The sequence below is a fragment of the Galleria mellonella genome, unplaced genomic scaffold (assembly GCF_026898425.1).
Source record: "Galleria mellonella isolate WM207_F2 unplaced genomic scaffold, CSIRO_AGI_GalMel_v1 utg38, whole genome shotgun sequence".
In the NCBI taxonomy this organism is placed as follows: Eukaryota; Metazoa; Arthropoda; class Insecta; order Lepidoptera; family Pyralidae; genus Galleria; species Galleria mellonella.
The window spans coordinates 9,464,581-9,482,877 of record NW_026442090.1 but is presented as its reverse complement, the minus strand read 5'-3'; the positions used below and the strand labels follow the sequence as shown (position 1 = coordinate 9,482,877).

General features: G+C 31.1%; 3 protein-coding genes across 4 annotated transcripts; 1 reads left to right on the top strand and 2 right to left on the bottom strand.

The window, feature by feature from the left end:
• Positions 1–510: 510 nt before the first annotated feature.
• LOC113522759 (surfeit locus protein 6 homolog) lies at positions 511–4,448 on the bottom strand. The gene is given in 6 exon segments (XM_026908568.3): positions 511–672; positions 674–772; positions 1,365–1,573; positions 2,208–2,588; positions 4,030–4,183; positions 4,293–4,448. Coding segments are annotated over 5 exon segments (876 nt in total). The 5' UTR covers positions 4,145–4,183; positions 4,293–4,448; the 3' UTR covers positions 511–600.
• A 3,205-nt stretch (positions 4,449–7,653) lies between these two features.
• Positions 7,654–9,472, top strand: LOC113522743 (ubiquinone biosynthesis protein COQ4 homolog, mitochondrial). Of its 2 annotated transcripts, XM_052897689.1 has the most exons (4): positions 7,654–8,028; positions 8,116–8,282; positions 8,784–8,946; positions 9,246–9,472. In XM_052897689.1, exons 1-4 carry the CDS (start codon positions 7,785–7,787, stop codon positions 9,326–9,328), a joined length of 657 nt encoding a protein of 218 aa, XP_052753649.1. In that variant the 5' UTR covers positions 7,654–7,784; the 3' UTR covers positions 9,329–9,472. The 2 variants fall into 2 exon arrangements, with proteins under 2 accessions (XP_052753649.1, XP_026764349.1); XM_026908548.3 differs by having other exon boundaries at positions 7,659–8,282.
• Positions 9,473–9,923: 451 nt separating this feature from the next.
• LOC113522473 (protein arginine N-methyltransferase 5) lies at positions 9,924–16,241 on the bottom strand. Its single transcript, XM_026908161.3, has 9 exons — positions 15,649–16,241; positions 14,497–14,778; positions 13,871–14,050; positions 13,279–13,432; positions 13,018–13,194; positions 12,514–12,667; positions 11,926–12,164; positions 10,762–11,019; positions 9,924–10,146 (listed from the first exon to the last, which is right to left on the bottom strand). Exons 1-9 carry the CDS (start codon positions 16,050–16,052, stop codon positions 9,991–9,993), a joined length of 2,004 nt encoding a protein of 667 aa, XP_026763962.2. The 5' UTR covers positions 16,053–16,241; the 3' UTR covers positions 9,924–9,990.
• Between the last annotated feature and the right edge of the window lie 2,056 nt (positions 16,242–18,297).

Genomic DNA, 18,297 nt, shown 5'->3' with positions numbered 1-18,297 from the left:
CCCTTTTAAAAAGTCGACAGTACACTTGCAATGCCGTTGGTGTTGTGAGTGATCATGGGTGGCGGTAGTCACTTGCCATCAGGTGAGCTGCAAGCTCGTTTGCCCCCTGTGTTGTAAAAAAAATGATACGGCCATTTATGTTTCATTTATATTTTGAACCCTACTTCCCGTTGCCCTAGAATCATTAAATTTGGCAAGAAGCAATGTCATGTAGCACAAATAAAGGAAAAAAATCTGAAAACAGTAAATTTGTAGTTATTTCACAAAAAAAAAATATCTTGAGAATTATGTACGGAACCCTCGTTGCGCGAGTCCGACTCGCACTTGATCAGCTTTTTTTTCTTATCAGGATAAAACTATCCTATCTACGAAGTAAAAGGAAATATTTCTACAAATGCCATTAAAATCGGTTGATATAATAAATATTATGAACAAAAAATACAGAATTTGTTATAAACCACTATTAAGATTATAGTTTATGAAATGTCTTTGAAATATTAAAAAAAGGACTATAGCAAAAGTAAATTATTTATTTCTTATAATTTCGTAAACTTGAATGCAATTATTTATTTCTATTACTTTTAAATATATAAAGATTATTCATATAACAACGCGACCTCTTTTAACAGCTGCTTTCAAAACTTTCGCTTTTTTCTCTTTCTTCTTTTTTCCCAATATTTTCTTTCCTCTTCTTTTGCCTTTCTTCCTTCTTTTGTTCTACATTTTTTATTCTGTTTTCCCATTGTTTTTTACTGTGTTTTTTCTTTTGCTCCTGGAAACACATTAATTTATTTTATTAAAAAAAATTTATTTAAAATTTATAAAACACTGAGGCTGTTCCAGAAGTGTAAATTATCTAAAACTATCTCTTAATCATTATATTTTAATTTGATAATGTTGCTAAATTATTTATTTATTTTACACTTTATTGAACCATTTATAAAATAATAAATACAATAAATTTTAATGAGAAGTTATTACCTAAGAACAATTAGTTTTTTATGGCCTACTTACTTAAATAATCTATAACATCAAAATTTAAAATTGTAATTACAGTAAAATCTTTATTGGAAAGATTAGTAGGAACTCATTTTCTAATAGATTTAAGTCAAATTAATTATAATTTTATTTTATGATGGTTTCTGTGATCATCTAATTTCCTTCCAATAAAAATTTTGCTGTGATATCAATTTATAATTTTAATTCTAGAGGTAGTTTTAGAAAAATGGCACCTCAGAATCGATCCCATTAGAAAAACCAACTAATGCTTTTAAAAAATAAATTTACAGTTTTGAGTTAACAATTATTTTTTCCAAACTTGCTAACACATGTTATATATACAAACAACAGAAACTAAACATTACCATTCTTTTAATAGACTTCTTTAGCAAAGATGGATCATCTTTCACTTTCTGTCCTTCAGCTTTTTCTAATACATTTTTCCATGCCACTTTTTCTTTAAATTCTCTCGCTTTATCATTTTCAGTCTCTTCCAATCTTCGTATTTTCTCTTCTTGTTGCTTCAAATTATTTAAAATCTTTTGAGGATCTTTTTCTGCTTTCATTCCTTTATCTATAAATTAAAAATAATTGATCTTCTTAATATATTCTAATTAATGTAATTTTAATTGTTATTATTAATTACTTCACTTGGAAATATCAACTACAAATAATCTCTATCAATATGTTAAATATTTTTTTTTGTAATAAAATATTCTAAGTAAATGGCCACACTGGGAATAGTTCAATACATATTTTCTTAAATTTGTTTATGTATTAAGTAATCCATTTACCAGAGAGAGACTTTGTACTAATGTTGTTTGCTTGGGCACTTCTGCCCTATTCATGTTTCTACTGTGAAACAGTTGTTTGCATGGCTGTATTTTGGTTTGAAGAGTGGGATATGGCAGTGAATTTACAGGGTACAGAGAAATAACACATGAGTCCTTAGGAATGGCAACACATAGAGGGTATAACAAGTGAAACAGTGTTATGTCCATGTTATGTTACTCTGTTATGTCCATGGATCTGCTCATTTCTATTGGCAATGGTTACTAATTTCCATGAGCTTGTTTGCCATTCTAAGTTGCATAAAAAATCTATCTATTAGCATTATAGAAATTTAAACCAAACATTTTATTTACATATGTAAGCATATACCTACAAGAAACAATTATATTCCTTATTATAGATAAAAATACACTCACCTCTCTGCCCAACATTAGCAAAATCAAACTTTGAAAATACCAATTTACCATCATTGTTAAAAACTGGTTTTGCAATATTAAATTTATTAACTTCCTTCGATTCAGATTTTTCTACTGTTTTCTGTTCAATTTGTGTTAAATTCTTAGTCATTTTCATGCCTTTTTTATTCAATCTCTCTTTTTTCTTCATCTTCTTGTTAAGTTTGCTATTTAAACTTTTTTTTGCTAGTTTATTTTTTAGTGTAAATTTGTTCTGTGACTTTATTTTTTCTAATTTTTCTTCCAGTTCAGCAATGCTGCGAGCTCTTTTAGATAGATCATTAATTTCTTTATTTTCCGCAGATTTATGTTCTATTTCAAAATCCATATCTTCATCCTCATCTGAAAAAGAAAAATTACACTTCATTATTTAAGTAAATATAATTTACAACTTCATAGCTACACTTCATAGCAAACTGTTACTATCACTTCTACCTAAATTTATTTCTCACAAATGAACCATTATTACTTAAATGAAGTAATATGTAACAAGATAGAGCACCCCACACTGGAATTGCCTAGTGCAGTACTGCCCACTTACAAAAAATTGTAAATCAGTTAGAACTACAGGCATTCAAAAAGATACACATATAGAAGATAGTATAATCATAAAAAACCCATGTGTGTCTACAAAGCTAAGGGTTTCCTATTTTCAAAACCAAATTATGGTAACAGCAGATATCCTCCTGCATGATACACATCCACAATTTCATCCAGAAAAAAGTAGTAATATATATTTTGCCCAAACAGAATAAATCTTTATAAAAAACAGAAGAATTTTACAGTGTCAAAGTGTTGGTAAAATACATTGATGTCAACAAGAAGTACCCAGAAATTCTTCAAAAGAAATCTGTAAGAAATCTTTCAAAGTCAAAATTTTTATATATTTTTAAATTAACTTTAAAATGATAAATAATAGAAATTGGAGAAGAGTGAATTAAGGGTACTGTTAAGAGGTAGACCAAGACGTGATTTAAAAAAAAATAAAATTTAATAAATTCAATTAAAAATAATCAAAGAAAAATAGAAAATATTAATGTTTGCACCAATACTGCCGTGTTTTTCTGTTTATTATATGTGAAGAAATATAGTCTCATATTACATTGACATCAATAGTGTTGACAGCAATGAAGGGTGTAAGCAGATTTATTGATTACATTACCTAATGCATTTTACAATGAATCAGTACCTTCAATCTTCCATAGAGGGAAAATAGTCCTGATGAAATAAAAAGTAATTTGTATTCAATGGATGATAATGGAATGGTAACCCCACTCATGCTATAGGTTTACACTGGCAGGACATCAGTGAAGGATGATAGGTGACGATAAAGCAGATCAGTTAGCCCATCATGACAAAGTCAACAAGAATTGTTCATGATGGTTTCCAGGGGAAACCACGTAGAGATCGACCTAATAGGGCATATTGCTAGCAATGGGGCTGTCAAACTCCATTGCTACAAGCCCTTTCCCCCAATAATTTGTATTTGGCTGTGCATGGTTTTGTAGTAACCGCAACACCAAAACTAATCTAATTTTAAACATATATAGTTTTAGCATATGTACTGGCCTAACTGCATGTAAAATTAATAATTATTGTCATATTACGAATATATATTTTTCTGTATTAAAAAAAATAACGAATAGCAATTTATGTGTGACAAAGAATAATTTTTTTGTCTGTATATGGTACTGTTCATGTATTATAATACATTAGCTCTTTCCATTCAGTGGGTTGTCAACGTGTTTGCTATTCTTAATTACATAAATAAAAAAAATCTTACTTTTGATTTGCAGTGGTATGGATAACATTGAAAAAACATTTTTTACGAAACTCAGTTCCTTTGCTAACGCTGTCCTCAGCTTTTTAGATTTTATTTTTTTCTTTTGTATAGACATTGTAAAACGACTGTGTTTATATACTGATGATTATAAAATCTGTAAATATAAAAAAAAATTATAGGTTATTTCGACAATTTCATTAGTTACTTTTTAAATATTATAGAAAGATTTTGATATCTATCCACTTAAATACATTATTAGGTACCTGATACTATTATAACTATTGGTTGATATAATAATAAAATATAATACAAAATATGTGTTTGAATAGGCCACTCCAGTCTAATTATCAATGCACACCACACAGAGACAGTAATCAACTAATCAAAAAGGACCACAGATTAGAGTAAATATTCAATCACAACCTTACAAGAATTGGCAGTAGCTTTATATCCACTTAGCAAATATAGTGCATATTACCTTTTCAAAGTAACAACACAATAAAAATAAAAAAAAACCATAAATAATTATCCTTAATCCATGCAATGCAATCTATATGTCTCCATCCAAAATATAAATATTGACTGTTGTCAAAAAGCCTAGCTATTTGGTAATATAAATTTTAAAATTCTACGAAACATATGAACAAGTATGTTTAGTAACTTTATATTGCTTTACTTAAATTTTAATTTTTTTTGCTAGGCGAGTATTGCATATTCTCTTTGACGCGTTAGACAATAATTAGAAGTATTGTACCAAGTTGAACAGTATCTGAAAAAAAAACATTTATTCATTCCTAAAGAATATCTACGTACCCATATAAAAAAATAAAATTGTTATACTTAAACAGCATTCCTCGCAGAATAGGAATAACGAGAAGACCGAATGAAGTATATAGGGTTCCTGCATGGAAAACTACTTTTGCTCACATTTTTATAAAAAAATTATACTTACTTTAAAAGATATGTCGAAACATGTATGCCGTGAAGAGCTTCTTGTATTCTTGAGCAAGCTGAAAATTTATTAAAAGTAGATGTGTCATTCTTATTTATTTATGTATTATATGCTCATATATACATAATTATATGATTATTTAAAATTAAATTAATAAAATCATATTGATTAAACTATATGTATGTGTATATCTATTGAATATACTTCCATATATATGTAATGTTATTAATTATTCACATTTAAAATATATGGTATATTTGTTATATTATCTAAACAATGTTTTATATACTTGTAAGTACTAGTTATTAGACTTTTTTATTATCATACCAAATCATTATTTTTGCTAATTTTACGAGTGTATACCGACAGCGCAGGCGGGGTTACCATTCCATTATTATCCATAGGCACATATTGTTAAGAACCTCCTTGGTTCAATGGCAGGCGATATGCATTCTAGCAGCGCTTGTCAATGTAAAATAAAGAAAAATAATATTTGAATAAATATGACAGATTACCTTTTTGTCTTACATACTATGAACATTGACTGAACTTTCTAACTGACTAATATTAACTAGTGTAGGTAACTAAAATCCTAGTCCTGGTTTTCCTTAATACTGATCCTGGTCCCGGTGTTGCTTAATACTGGTGAGTGCTACTACCAATTTCCTATATTATGACGAAGCCGAGCTTCACGAAACTATGGATGAACATGAGATTATAGAGGAAAGTAGTTGTATTCTTAGAGATAGGTCATCGCTTCGTCTACCACAGAAATTCAATGATTTTGTTCTATATAATATAAATGGAGAGAGCACTGGTAATCAACTGGAACCTAATAGCTACAAGGAAGCTGTGAGAAGTGCTGAAAGTAAACTTTGGAGAAAGGCAATGGATAAGGAAATTAATTCTCTGAAGGAAAATAAAACTTGGGTGTTGGTAGATCTCCCGAAAGGTCGGAAAGTCATACCCTGCAAGTGGGTTTTCAAGGTCAAATTAAATGCTATATACAAGGCTAGGCTTGTTATTAAGGGATATAGTCAGAAGAAAGGCGTGGACTATTATCAAACATTCAGTCCTGTAGTAAGAATGGCGACCATTAGAAGTGTATATGTTTAGTGAACAGATGCATATGGCGCAATTTGATGTATCCACTGCATTTCTGTATGGCGATCTTGATGATCTACATGCGACAGCCGGAAGGTTATGAAGATAACTCTGGTAAAGTTTGTTTACTGAAGAAAAGTCTTTATGGTTTGAAGCAGGCATAACAAGCGTATATTAGATTTTTTCAAGGAAATCGGTTTGAAAGTATCTGATGCTGATCCATGCCTTTTCACAAGAAAGGAGTCTAGCGAGAAGCTCATTGTGGCTCTTTATGTGGATGATGGTTTGGTAGCTGCGTCTAATCAGAAACTGATCGAAAATTTCCTAAAAGATTTAATGGAAAAATTTAAAATCACAACGAAGTCTGTATCCTACTTTCTCGGTATAGAGATAATAACCAGAGAAGACGGCATAAAAATTCATCAGAAGTGTTATGTGAACAAAGTTCTTCGACGGTTTGGGATGGACAGCTGCAGACCGGTGCATACACCAATTGTTAGAGACATGTCTCAAAACCGGGTTAAGGTCGACATGAGTAATATGTTGTTGAATTATAGACATATTGTTGGAGCCTTAGCATATCTCATGGTTGGAACGAGACCTGACATTGCATTTGCTGTTAGTGTCGTCTCAAGAAATTTGGAAAATCCAACTGAAGACGATTGTGTAAAGCTGAAACGGATTCTGCGTTATTTACAACATACGCAAGATATGGGTATTTTGTATCAAAAGGACTATAAAAAGGGCATCATAGAGTGTTATAGTGATGCTGACCATGGAGGAGACGTTGGTACTGGAAGGTCAACTTCTGGAGTACTGTGCATGTTTGCTGGTGGTGCTGTATCTTGGATGAGTCAAAGACAAGCAAGTGTTGCAATTTCAACCACTGAAGCAGAAATAGTTGCAGCCAGTGAAGCAGCTCGAGAATGCATTTGGCTAACTAGGATACTAAGCGAACTTACTGAAATACAGTATTATGGACAATGAAGCCGCGGTGAGACTAGCGGAAAATCCTGAGTTTCACAAGAGAACAAAACATATTCTCATCAGGCACTTCTTTGTTCGAGAACTTGTGACAAAAGGTGATCTCATGGTTCAGAAAATTAGCAGTGAGTGGCAGCTTGCGGATATTTTTACCAAAGCTTTACCAAAGCCAAGGTTAGAGAAGATTAGTAAGCTGCTAGGATTACACATCGAGAGAAGATGTTAAGAACCTCCTTGGTTCAATGGCAGGCGATATGCATTCTAGCAGCGCTTGTCAATGTAAAATAAAGAAAAATAATATTTGAATAAATATGACAGATTACCTTTTTGTCTTACATACTATGAACATTGACTGAACTTTCTAACTGACTAATATTAACTAGTGTAGGTAACTAAAATCCTAGTCCTGGTTTTCCTTAATACTGATCCTGGTCCCGGTGTTGCTTAATACTGGTGAGTGCTACTACCAATTTCCTATATTACATATATATTTTTTATAATTTTCATTGTATCATTACTTCAAAAGCTAACATATTACCTTTACTAGGTTTTGTAATTATAAAGTCACTGTCAACTTTATAATCACAGACTACATCATTTGTCTTGTCTTTAGACTCTCATTAATCTGTTTAGTTCCTCTATTATAGCTCTATTTATGTTTTTTTTTTTATTTACATTTAAACAGTAATAATTAAATGTCATAATAAGCTTTAAAATGTGTTCCCTTATGATTTTAAGAAGATTTAGCGTTTCCGCGTCAAGTAGAACTAGTTTCGCAGAAGAACTTCAAAAAAACTATATTCCTACCAACACATTTCAACGTACTTTATTATCATGTGGATCCGCATTAGTTTCTCTTTTGAATCCTCATCGAGGTGATATGATTGCTTGTTTAGGCGAAGTAACGGGTGAGGCTGCTATTAAACACATGCGACAAAAGATGCTCGAAACTCCTGAAGGTGCCGAAATATTAAAAGAAATGCCCCGAATTAATTCCAAAACGGTTTCATTTGAACAATTGTCTCAGATGCCAAACAATACCGTAGGTCGTGTATATGCCGATTTCATGCGTGACAATAATATTACTGCAGATTCACGACTACCTGTACAATTTATATCCGATCCTGAGTTGGCTTATATTATGCAGCGCTATAGAGAAGTTCATGATCTGGTTCATGCAACTTTATTTATGAAAACCACTATGCTTGGGGAAGTAAGTATCTTACTATATTTATTGTCATTATGGTATAGGCTGACAAGTACATTTATGACATACTCCTTTTATTATTACTTATATACAAATTGGTCCTTGAAGCAATTTGTCTGTATTTTGTAAGTACGCATATGACATATTTATGAATTTTGAATTGATTTAAATAATACTTTTTGCATTTAATATGTTTTATTCATTAGTTGATTTAGTAACATATAATGACTGGTTTTTTATGTGAACCAAATAATGTTGTTTAATATAAGTTTTAATAATATTTTAACTTGCTGTTTCACATGAATTTGGCTGTATGTATTATAGTATAAAGTCTCTTATGTGTAATGTGAGGATAAAACCTACTTGTATACCAAATTTTATGCAAATCTGTTTAAGCTTATAAGTGTGATATGAAAAAGAAAGATAAAATTCATGTATCAATATCTAAGATAATGTATTTCTTAACAATTGCATTATATATAATAGAACTTATTTTATTATTTATAGGTTGCAGTAAAATGGGTGGAAGGCATACAAACTAAATTACCTATGTGTATTAACGGAGGCATTTGGGGAGCTGGAAGACTAAAACCTAAACATAGACAACTTTATCTGAAATATTATTTACCATGGGCTATAAAAACTGGAAACAATGCAAAATTTTTCCAAGGTAGATTTTTTCACTTTCATCATAAATTTACATACTGTTTATAAAAAAATAATATTGTATGAAAAAGAATTATTATAATTAACTAATATGCATAATAAACCAACAACCATTTTTTATAGCAGTCTATGGATGAGGTTTATGTTCAGTATATACACTATAGAATGACTAAAATTATTGTAGTGTACTTAACAAAACCAATGAAATATGTTAAATTCAACATCATTTCATTTAAATGAAACCAATAATATTTCTAATATTCAATCTGTCTATAACTGCTAATTTACTATATTTGTTTACAGGAATATATTTTGAAAAAAGATGGGAGCAGAACATTGATGATTTTCATAAAGAAATGAACATTGTTAGACTAATCCAAAAATAGTTTAAAAAGGTAGTTTTCACCTATTCATCATAAATACAAATCTGATTCAAAGAGAAGCAGATATGTGAATTGTGATTATATACTTAGTTAATTTATATTATAGTTATTTGTTGTAGTAATAAAATTACATGTTTTTGTTATTAACATTCTACTGTAATTTATACTTCCTGGACATGAGTAACTTGGTATTATGCCATACAGAAAGAAATTCCCTATCCCTATTCCCTTATTGAGATTCCATGAGGCTGTATATTTCTGTTAGAGGAGAGGGATAATTAATCACAATAAAGCATTGACCCTATTTTTACTAACATTGTTGGTTGTGGTTAATTTGCTACAATGGGCCAACTGACCTTCTTTTAACTTCTACTGGTGTTACATTATTGTATACCATTACCATAGACAAGTCTACAATTTCATTTTCACATCATAAAAAAAACTTGTTTTACTTCAATGATCATTGATCTTCCTATGATGCCTCTTAGACCTTAGAACTTCCGAGCGCCGCTCAACCGATCTTTTCTAAGACCGGAAATGAGTAACATGATCGTTTTTACATATATCTGTGTGTTTATTTAAAACTGAATACACAAACTTTAATTTGGAAATTTAATTATATTTATTTAATAACTTTCACTTATAGCAATTTCACAAAAATCAAATCATAATAACATTTCTGAACTTCGTCCATTGGAATTATGTAATGGCGTCGTCCGATCACCAACTTCTACTATCCATTCGTACCATACTCGACGGGAATCTACACATCGCCAAAAAGTTGCTGTTATCACTTGTCCTTTTTCAACCCGCAATGGTGTCTGAAAATACATATTGGTTTATTGAAACAAATAAGAGTTTTTACCTGTTAATTTATAACTATGTTATGAATATGAAAAAAATTCTTTGTTTTAGCCATAAACTATACAAGTGAAATCGAAACATTTGCAGTATATTAAATTGACACTCTTACTCATAAAGTCAAACGTCTTATAAAAGTATTTCAGATATTGAACTGCTTTATCTCTTATTTTGTGCTAAATTCCCAATTTGAAAGAAAGTGGCAAAACACTAATAGTTAAAATAGGTTTGTAGTAGGTATTAGTTTTTATGAATAAAGGGAATAAGCATCGACCTATTCTATAGAAAGTATTAAAGCAGAAAACATCGTGAATTAAAAATCAAAAAAAACGACATCAAATTTTAAGTTTATCATATAAACTCAACAGCTGAAAGCGCCATAGGAGACAAAACTTTTTGACATTTATTGACCAATGTTTTGAGTCTTTTCTTTCATTCATTCAAGAATTCCGTAACACTCAAAACAATATTTTCCATAATCTGTTTAAAAGACTAATAAAATTTAAATATCAGTTTGATAAAAGCAATCCGCTTAAAATATAAAGTAATTAGTTCAATTAAATCATAAATATTACCTTGATTGGAATAAAAACTGGGAACCAAGAAATCATACCAGGACTATGTGTAGATGGTACTATACTTATAATATCATTGCCATATAATAAACAATCGAAATATCCACCAAAACCGTGCATTACGTTGTCTTGCTTAACTTCCCAAGATATAGTGGCTGATCTTCTGTTATCTGTTAGTGGCAATCCCCTGTAATCTGATATTTCTTGTCCATTATGGTCCACTATACCCTTTACGGGGTGCTCAAAGGTAAACACTTCCTGAAATTTATCATAAAATATTTTATTTATACAAAATATTAAAATATTATACAATCAGAAAAAAAGACAAGATACGGCTTGCATTTAAAATAACGAAACAAAAAATAACCGGCGATATTTTTGTGTCAGGAAACTACTTATAAAATTATTATTTTTTTCCAATAAAACTAATATTTTTTAAATATTTTATTATATACAATGACTGGAAATTAAACTTTTTCGTTTTCTTCTTTTTATAATAAACTAGCAGTCCACTCTAGAATCGCTATGTTACGAATTGTATATGGGCCTTCTGTAAAAATATCTAACAAACAAAAAAAAAATGAACAATTACATTGCTTTACACTATTTATTTTTTTATTATAATATAAAAAAATAAATATCAATGGTTGATATTCCTAATCTAGCTGTTTTTGGATGCACTAGTGTACAAAGTATCTTGTTTTAAGTTAGGATAATACAATAAAATAGAAATATATAAATATAAAAATTCATAAATATGTAAAATATCCATCACATTCTCTACACCTTTAGTGCACTGATCGACATCAAACTCAAAAGATAATGCTGACTTGTGACTGCTATCTTATTAATTTAGACTTGTAAATTCTCATTTAATATTTTTGGAGTTCCTTTACTACCTACGTTAACGGCACTGACCCTGTCTAAACTCTGAAGTCAGCTGCTGACGCTGCCTTGTAAAGCTACGTCGCGTTGTATTGAAAATTTTACAACAACTAATTTTAATGTCATTCATATCAAACTGTAACTGACCAGTTATAAATTTATAGGCTGAATAAAAATTTATTCAATTAACAATTATGGATACTTTAATGTGTATATCATCATAATTGTTTGACATGGCAGGACTTTATTTTAAAAAAAAATCTAATTATCATATTATACCTTTGTTTCTGCTATGTCATGTTTATTCTGCATATAAACAACCCACAATGTTTCAAGATTCTTGTCCTTTGATGTCACAGTACCAGTTGATGCTGCTTTAGCTGCTGCCCATAGGCGTGGAGATGAAATTGGTGCAACATAAGACTTATATTTACAGGGTATTGATATGCCACCAGGTTTCAATAGACCAGCAGCACCATCCAAGCATTCTGGTGATAGTTCATTGTCACCCCAAGATCCTATAAAATAAAAAAATAATATTGCCTTAGTATAAATATCCTAAGGCAACTTAATCCATGGGAGTTTATTTATCCAACTTATGAAAATAATGAAACAACTGAAAATGATTAAAAATGCGACACATCTAAATGCCCACACTCTCAAAACGTCAGATTATAGTCATAGGACGTCCTATTTCTATCTATACTAATATAATATATAAAGTGACTAATCGGATTTGAAAAATTCTTGTGTTTGACAGCTTATTTTTTAAACAAGGTATAACTACGAGCGAAACCGGGTATATAGCTAATCCAGTGTTAAAATAGCATATAAGATAGTTGATTATAACCTTGTTTTATATCATACCTAATAATTCAGAGACAATAATATCTGCCTTCGGCGTCAGGTTTAATTGCCTCATGTCCCCTGGTACAACAACAACATCTCGGTCCCGCCACACTTCGCGTACTTGGGCTGCCAGCACCACTACAGCACAAGGGTTTTTTTCTACTGCTATCACCTGCAAATAAAATTTGTTAAACATTTTATTATTTAAATGATTTATTTCTAATTTTAATTCCTATACCTCATTTTTTTTTGTTTGAAAATAGATTTATTTGTACTTTACAAATACTTCAAACAACTTTACAAGTACTTTCAAACAAAAAAAAGATGAGGTTCTCAATTATATTTTGTATGTGTATTTTGATACTTGATCAGTATTAGCAAAGATATTAATCTTTGCTAATTCTAAATCAATTTTGAAGAATATTTTTATAATTGCAGAGTTCACACCCTTATCTCATTTTAATTTCAAAATAGGATTTTTTTGGTCAAACTCTAAATATATAATATACTACACATAGGTACCTTCACTTTACTGTTTGTGATATCGGCTGCATTTAATGTAGCCCGTACTAATGGTCCTCGACCAGCGCCTAATACCATAACAGTGAAAACCTTTTTGTTGTTATTATCACTATCTCCTTGTCCTGATTCCTTTTTTTCTACCATAGCATCTAATATAGAAGCATCTTTATTATGAACCTGGAAAATTAATACAGTAAACAATATTACTTTCAATAAGTTCCTATTTCTAATGTTACATGTAACATTATATTTTTAATTCACCTGTGTATCTAATTTTTGGAGATCAGTTAAAGCTAGTGCAATGGCCTTTTGGTACTGGTCATACTTGACAGGATCTTTCTCAAACACATTATATGTATGTGTGTCTAGATTATCTGCTAGCGGTTGTAGCGGAGTTTGAAGATAATCTTCCCATCTTTAACAAATGCATTTCATCATTATTAATTTACAAACATTTTTATAAAAAAAAAAACTCATTGTTTGTTACCACTACTAATTATAATAAAATTTGATAAGCAAGTAGATTTTAGGATGAAGAACGTAGCCTTTTTTTATACCTGTTACCCAATATTTCTCAGTCACATGAATGAGGTTGTGAGTAAAAAATTGTGATATCTTTTTTTTTTTTGTTATGTATACAATTGCATTTTTAATTCTGAATGAATTTGATAATATTTTTACAAGCAATACAGTTTATTCCAAGTTAATTAGTAAATTTTATGACTATTAAAGCCATCATTTTCTTTGTGGTTGCTTGTTACAAAATATTCTTGATTTTTTACAACTACATATTAGAAGTAAATGAACATCTAAATAAAACTTGATAAAAAATATTTAAAAATTAATATTTTACCCTCTAGCATAACTTAACATGGGATCATCAGCTGGATTTGGACGTCTCTTCCATAACCTATACAAATACTGCAAATAGAACTCTATGTTGGATCTTCTAGCACCACTTACTATCACTTGAGCTTCATGTTCCACCATATTTACTACTAACTGCTGATGTGCTCTTGATAATACTGGATAACTAAAATAGTAATATTTTCATAGTATATCTTGCATTTGTACTGTAGACAGTAACTAAATTAGAAAATCTTGAGATCTTCCTGTACACTTTAATAAGAGGTGTAGCATTGGATAAATACTCAAACTATGATGATGAAGCACATTTTAAAGTAGAATTTATATTTCTTTTTATAAGATTTTTAAATAAAACAAAGGTTACAATGAAAATTAGATGGATAGGTACTGTTATGTGAATGTTTCTATAGTATAAAGATGTACAATGTTGTTACTAATAACTACTAGTAAACAATCTAATAATAAATTATTCTTATGATTAACTCTCATAAGAACTATTTTGCTTACAAATCTCTGCCAAAACAGTAATTAATGGGCTCATTTAATAAAAAAAGTTTATTGTTTTACTTCAGCCTCTACAATAATGTTCTATTATTAATTGAAGATTCATACCCTTTTTTGTTATTGTGAAATATAGATGTTGGCACAATAATAGCTTTCACTGGCTCTCCGAGCCACCTTTTCAACAAATCTTCTGATGGGAGATCAGCAGACAGCTCCAGTACAACACCGACTCTCTTGTCCCATTCCAACCGTTCATGGAATTTAGACCACCAAAACCATGTTTCATTCCATGATTCCTCACTATCCCCATTATCTTCATGATCAACATGGTCTCGTAACATTTTATTACACACCATGGGTACTCGTGCCCAAATAAGAGATATATGATGGCTAAAAATACATCAAACATGAAAGTAAAAATTAATAGGTAACAAATTGCATCACCTTCATGCCCTTTTACCATTACTATGTGGTGTTAGCATTTCATTTTCTTTACTCTTGCAACTTTATTTGCATCTCCTCTGATCATATCTTTTTTCAGTTTATTATACTTTTCAAGGTCTCTCTTATACTTCTATCACATTTACATTATATATTAGCTACTTTGTATGTATGGATTTCAGAAATAGAAAAACTAATTAAATATACCACTTTCAGATGGTGTATCAAGATAAAGCATACAACAGATTTTAAGTTAGATCTTCAGGAAAATAACAGTATTTAATTTGGTATAATTGCTTAATATCAGAATAAACATACAGACAAAATATTATAAAAATTATTATTTTAGCATCTATTGCTCTAATTAAGACCTCTATTTATTTTTTATTAAATATCTTCCATGTATGGAAATTATCTCCTTACAATTTTATTATTATTATTAAGATTACAAACCTACATTCCATACAACATAGATATATAAATGTATGACATATATACATAACTATAAGATACATATTGTTATTACAACCTCAATAGTGCAGATGATGGTGCTTTGCATAAATGACACCCTAGTCAGGCCAATTTAGGAAATTAACTTTTCTGTCTATATGAGGACCAGGCAATTATTTAATTATTAATGATTGTGTGGCAGATGACTAGTGTGATATTACCATAATATATAATTTTTATGGCAAATTTATCATAAGATCTTTAATATTCACTAAATATTCCAATTTTATACTTTAAACAATTAATTTATATAACAGTTAATAAAAATAATTCAAACCAAATTTTTGTTAGCCTAAGTATTTAGCTAACCTTGTTTCATAATATGTTTGTAATATTCTTGCTAAATTATTAGTGTCCCGTCCATGTAAAGTAAGCATTATTGCCGGTACACCCAAGCCCCGGCAGTATGATAATTCCTCGTTCATACAATCTTCATGTCGTTGACGAACGGTAGACGAAGCCGAATCAACATTTAAATAAGGAGAAAGCTTTCCGACCAATCTGGTAGTCCAATCTTGAGGTGATAAAACCATATCCGATCGGGTAAATCCGCCAGTTTTGCCGACATTTGTAACATACTGTCTACGAAAACGCGGATGAACAATAGGTGAAACAATAAATGAATAATTGCAGTGAAGAGCTTCTGTGAGACATGCTTGCAAGTCTGGGGTGGTAATATAATCCAAACCACATGATATTTCAAGTTGTGACATATTTGTAAAAGGACTAAAGATTTAAAGAAACTTAAGTGTAAAAATTAGTATACAAATTGAAGTGTCTTCGTTATTATGTTCCACATAGATAGATACTATAGGCAAGTTATTTTTTTATTACAGTCTTTTTAATTTTAGTGTTTGGGTTAAATGAGCCTCTTGAACAAACCCCTGAAACAACCATACGAATGATAAAATGAAAACTGTGAATCATATGATTGTCTCCTTTCTTCTTATGTAAATATAATTAGTAAAAACAGGACGAAAGATAGAACATCAGTTGCTATTTTTGTCAATTCATAGCAGGATAATAGTTTCTCAATTCATAGAAAATATTTCATATGTCAATTATTTGTCAATGACAAATTTTATATTATTAGACACAGATTATATATTAGAGATTTTTTGGAATTTTGTTATAGCCGATGTTAATACCTCCATTGCAGGAGCTGCTCTTATACAATTATAATCTCCTTCCTGATCTTGCTAACCGCCGATTACTGAATGGAAAGACTGGCTTAACATCCCGTGCCGTCGTTGCATCCAGCGATCAGCCTAGCACTAAACCCATCGTTTTGGATTGCAATTGTCCCTATATGAAATTGCTTTCATAGTTCCTTGAGATTACCAAAGCTCTCTTGGCATTTCACGATATGGAACATTATATTCAGACTACCGATGCACCGTCTGTCACTTGTCGCCCACACCGTCTTACTCCTGGAAACTTAAGATCGCAAGAAAGGAATTCGTAGATATGGTGCGAGCTGAAACTGCACGCTCATCTTCTAGTCCATGATCATAACCCGTACATCTTTTTCCTAAAAAGAACCAATCGGGTCGACCTTGCGGTGACTATAGGTCAAAGGCTTAAAGATCCAAGCCTGTACCATGGACTCTTGAATTGGAGAAAGCCTTTGATTAATGCAAAACCAACCTCACTGAGGTCACTTTACTTGCTCATTCTCAGCAAGTTGAGTCCCTTGATCTTTTTACTGATGTGTCTAGTTCACACGTTAGTGTCGTACTTCAACAAAAAGTAGGTGATATTTGGCAGTCAATAGCTTTCTTCAGTAAAAAGCTAAATCCTAAACAGTCCTCATGGCCAGCCTATTACTGTAAACTCTTGATATACGAAACAGTTCAAAATTTCCGCTATATTTTGGAGGCACAACACGTTACCATATATATGGATCATAAGCCTCTAATATATACTTTTTCTCAGCGTCGAGAGAAATTACCACCTATACAACTTTATCAGTTGTCTTTTATTTCTTAATTTACAACTGATATAATACATTTTAAAAGCTCAGATAACATTATCGCTGATGCTATGTTGCGAGTCGAAGCTATACAAGATGCTTACGATTTTGCTAAGTTAGTCAACTCTCAAAATCAGACAATCAGACGCTCCTCTCTAATTTTGATATAATCTCTTTAAAATTAGAAAAGGTTGCAATTACTGGTTCTGACATAACTCTAGTGTGTGATATATCCACTGGAAAACCACGTCCCTTTCTGACCTCTCCTTTCCGACGGCCACATTTTGACAAACTACACAACCTGTCATCCTGGTGCGCGAGTAACCATGCGCTTGGTGACTGATCGTTTTGTCTGGCCGAGTATTAGAAAGGATTGTCAGGCATGGGTTAGGAATTGCATTCCTTTTCAGCGCAGTAAGTTCAATCGCCAATGTCACACACCATTAAGTAATTTCGGCAGTCCGTCTGGTTGTTTCCGCTATGTTCACATCGATATTATCGGTCCACTTCCATCTCAAAATAACTTTATCTATTGCTTAACAGCTAAGATATAAATGACCGCCGAAACCGTTTCCGAAACTTTTAGCTGGTTGGATCGCACGATTTGGTATACCCGAAACTATCACTACAGACCAGTGTCGCCAGTTTGAATTCGATCTATTAATCGACTCATTAAGCTTTGTGGATCATCATGTGTGCGGACAGCCAGTTACCATCCGCAAATGAGTGGCATGGTGGAACATCTCCACCGACAGTTGATGGCCGCACTGATATGTCACCGTGACGATTAGTTGAGCTCTCTTCCTTTAGTGCTGTTAGGTCTCCGATCAACATTAAGGGACATTGGTGCATCAGCAGCTGAAATAGTATATGGAGACCCCCTTAATTTTTCTAGTGAGTTTATCTTATCACTTATGGTTTAGCTTACCAGGAGACTGTGGATGCTTCAGATTTTGTACATAGACTTAGTAGAACCATATCAAAAA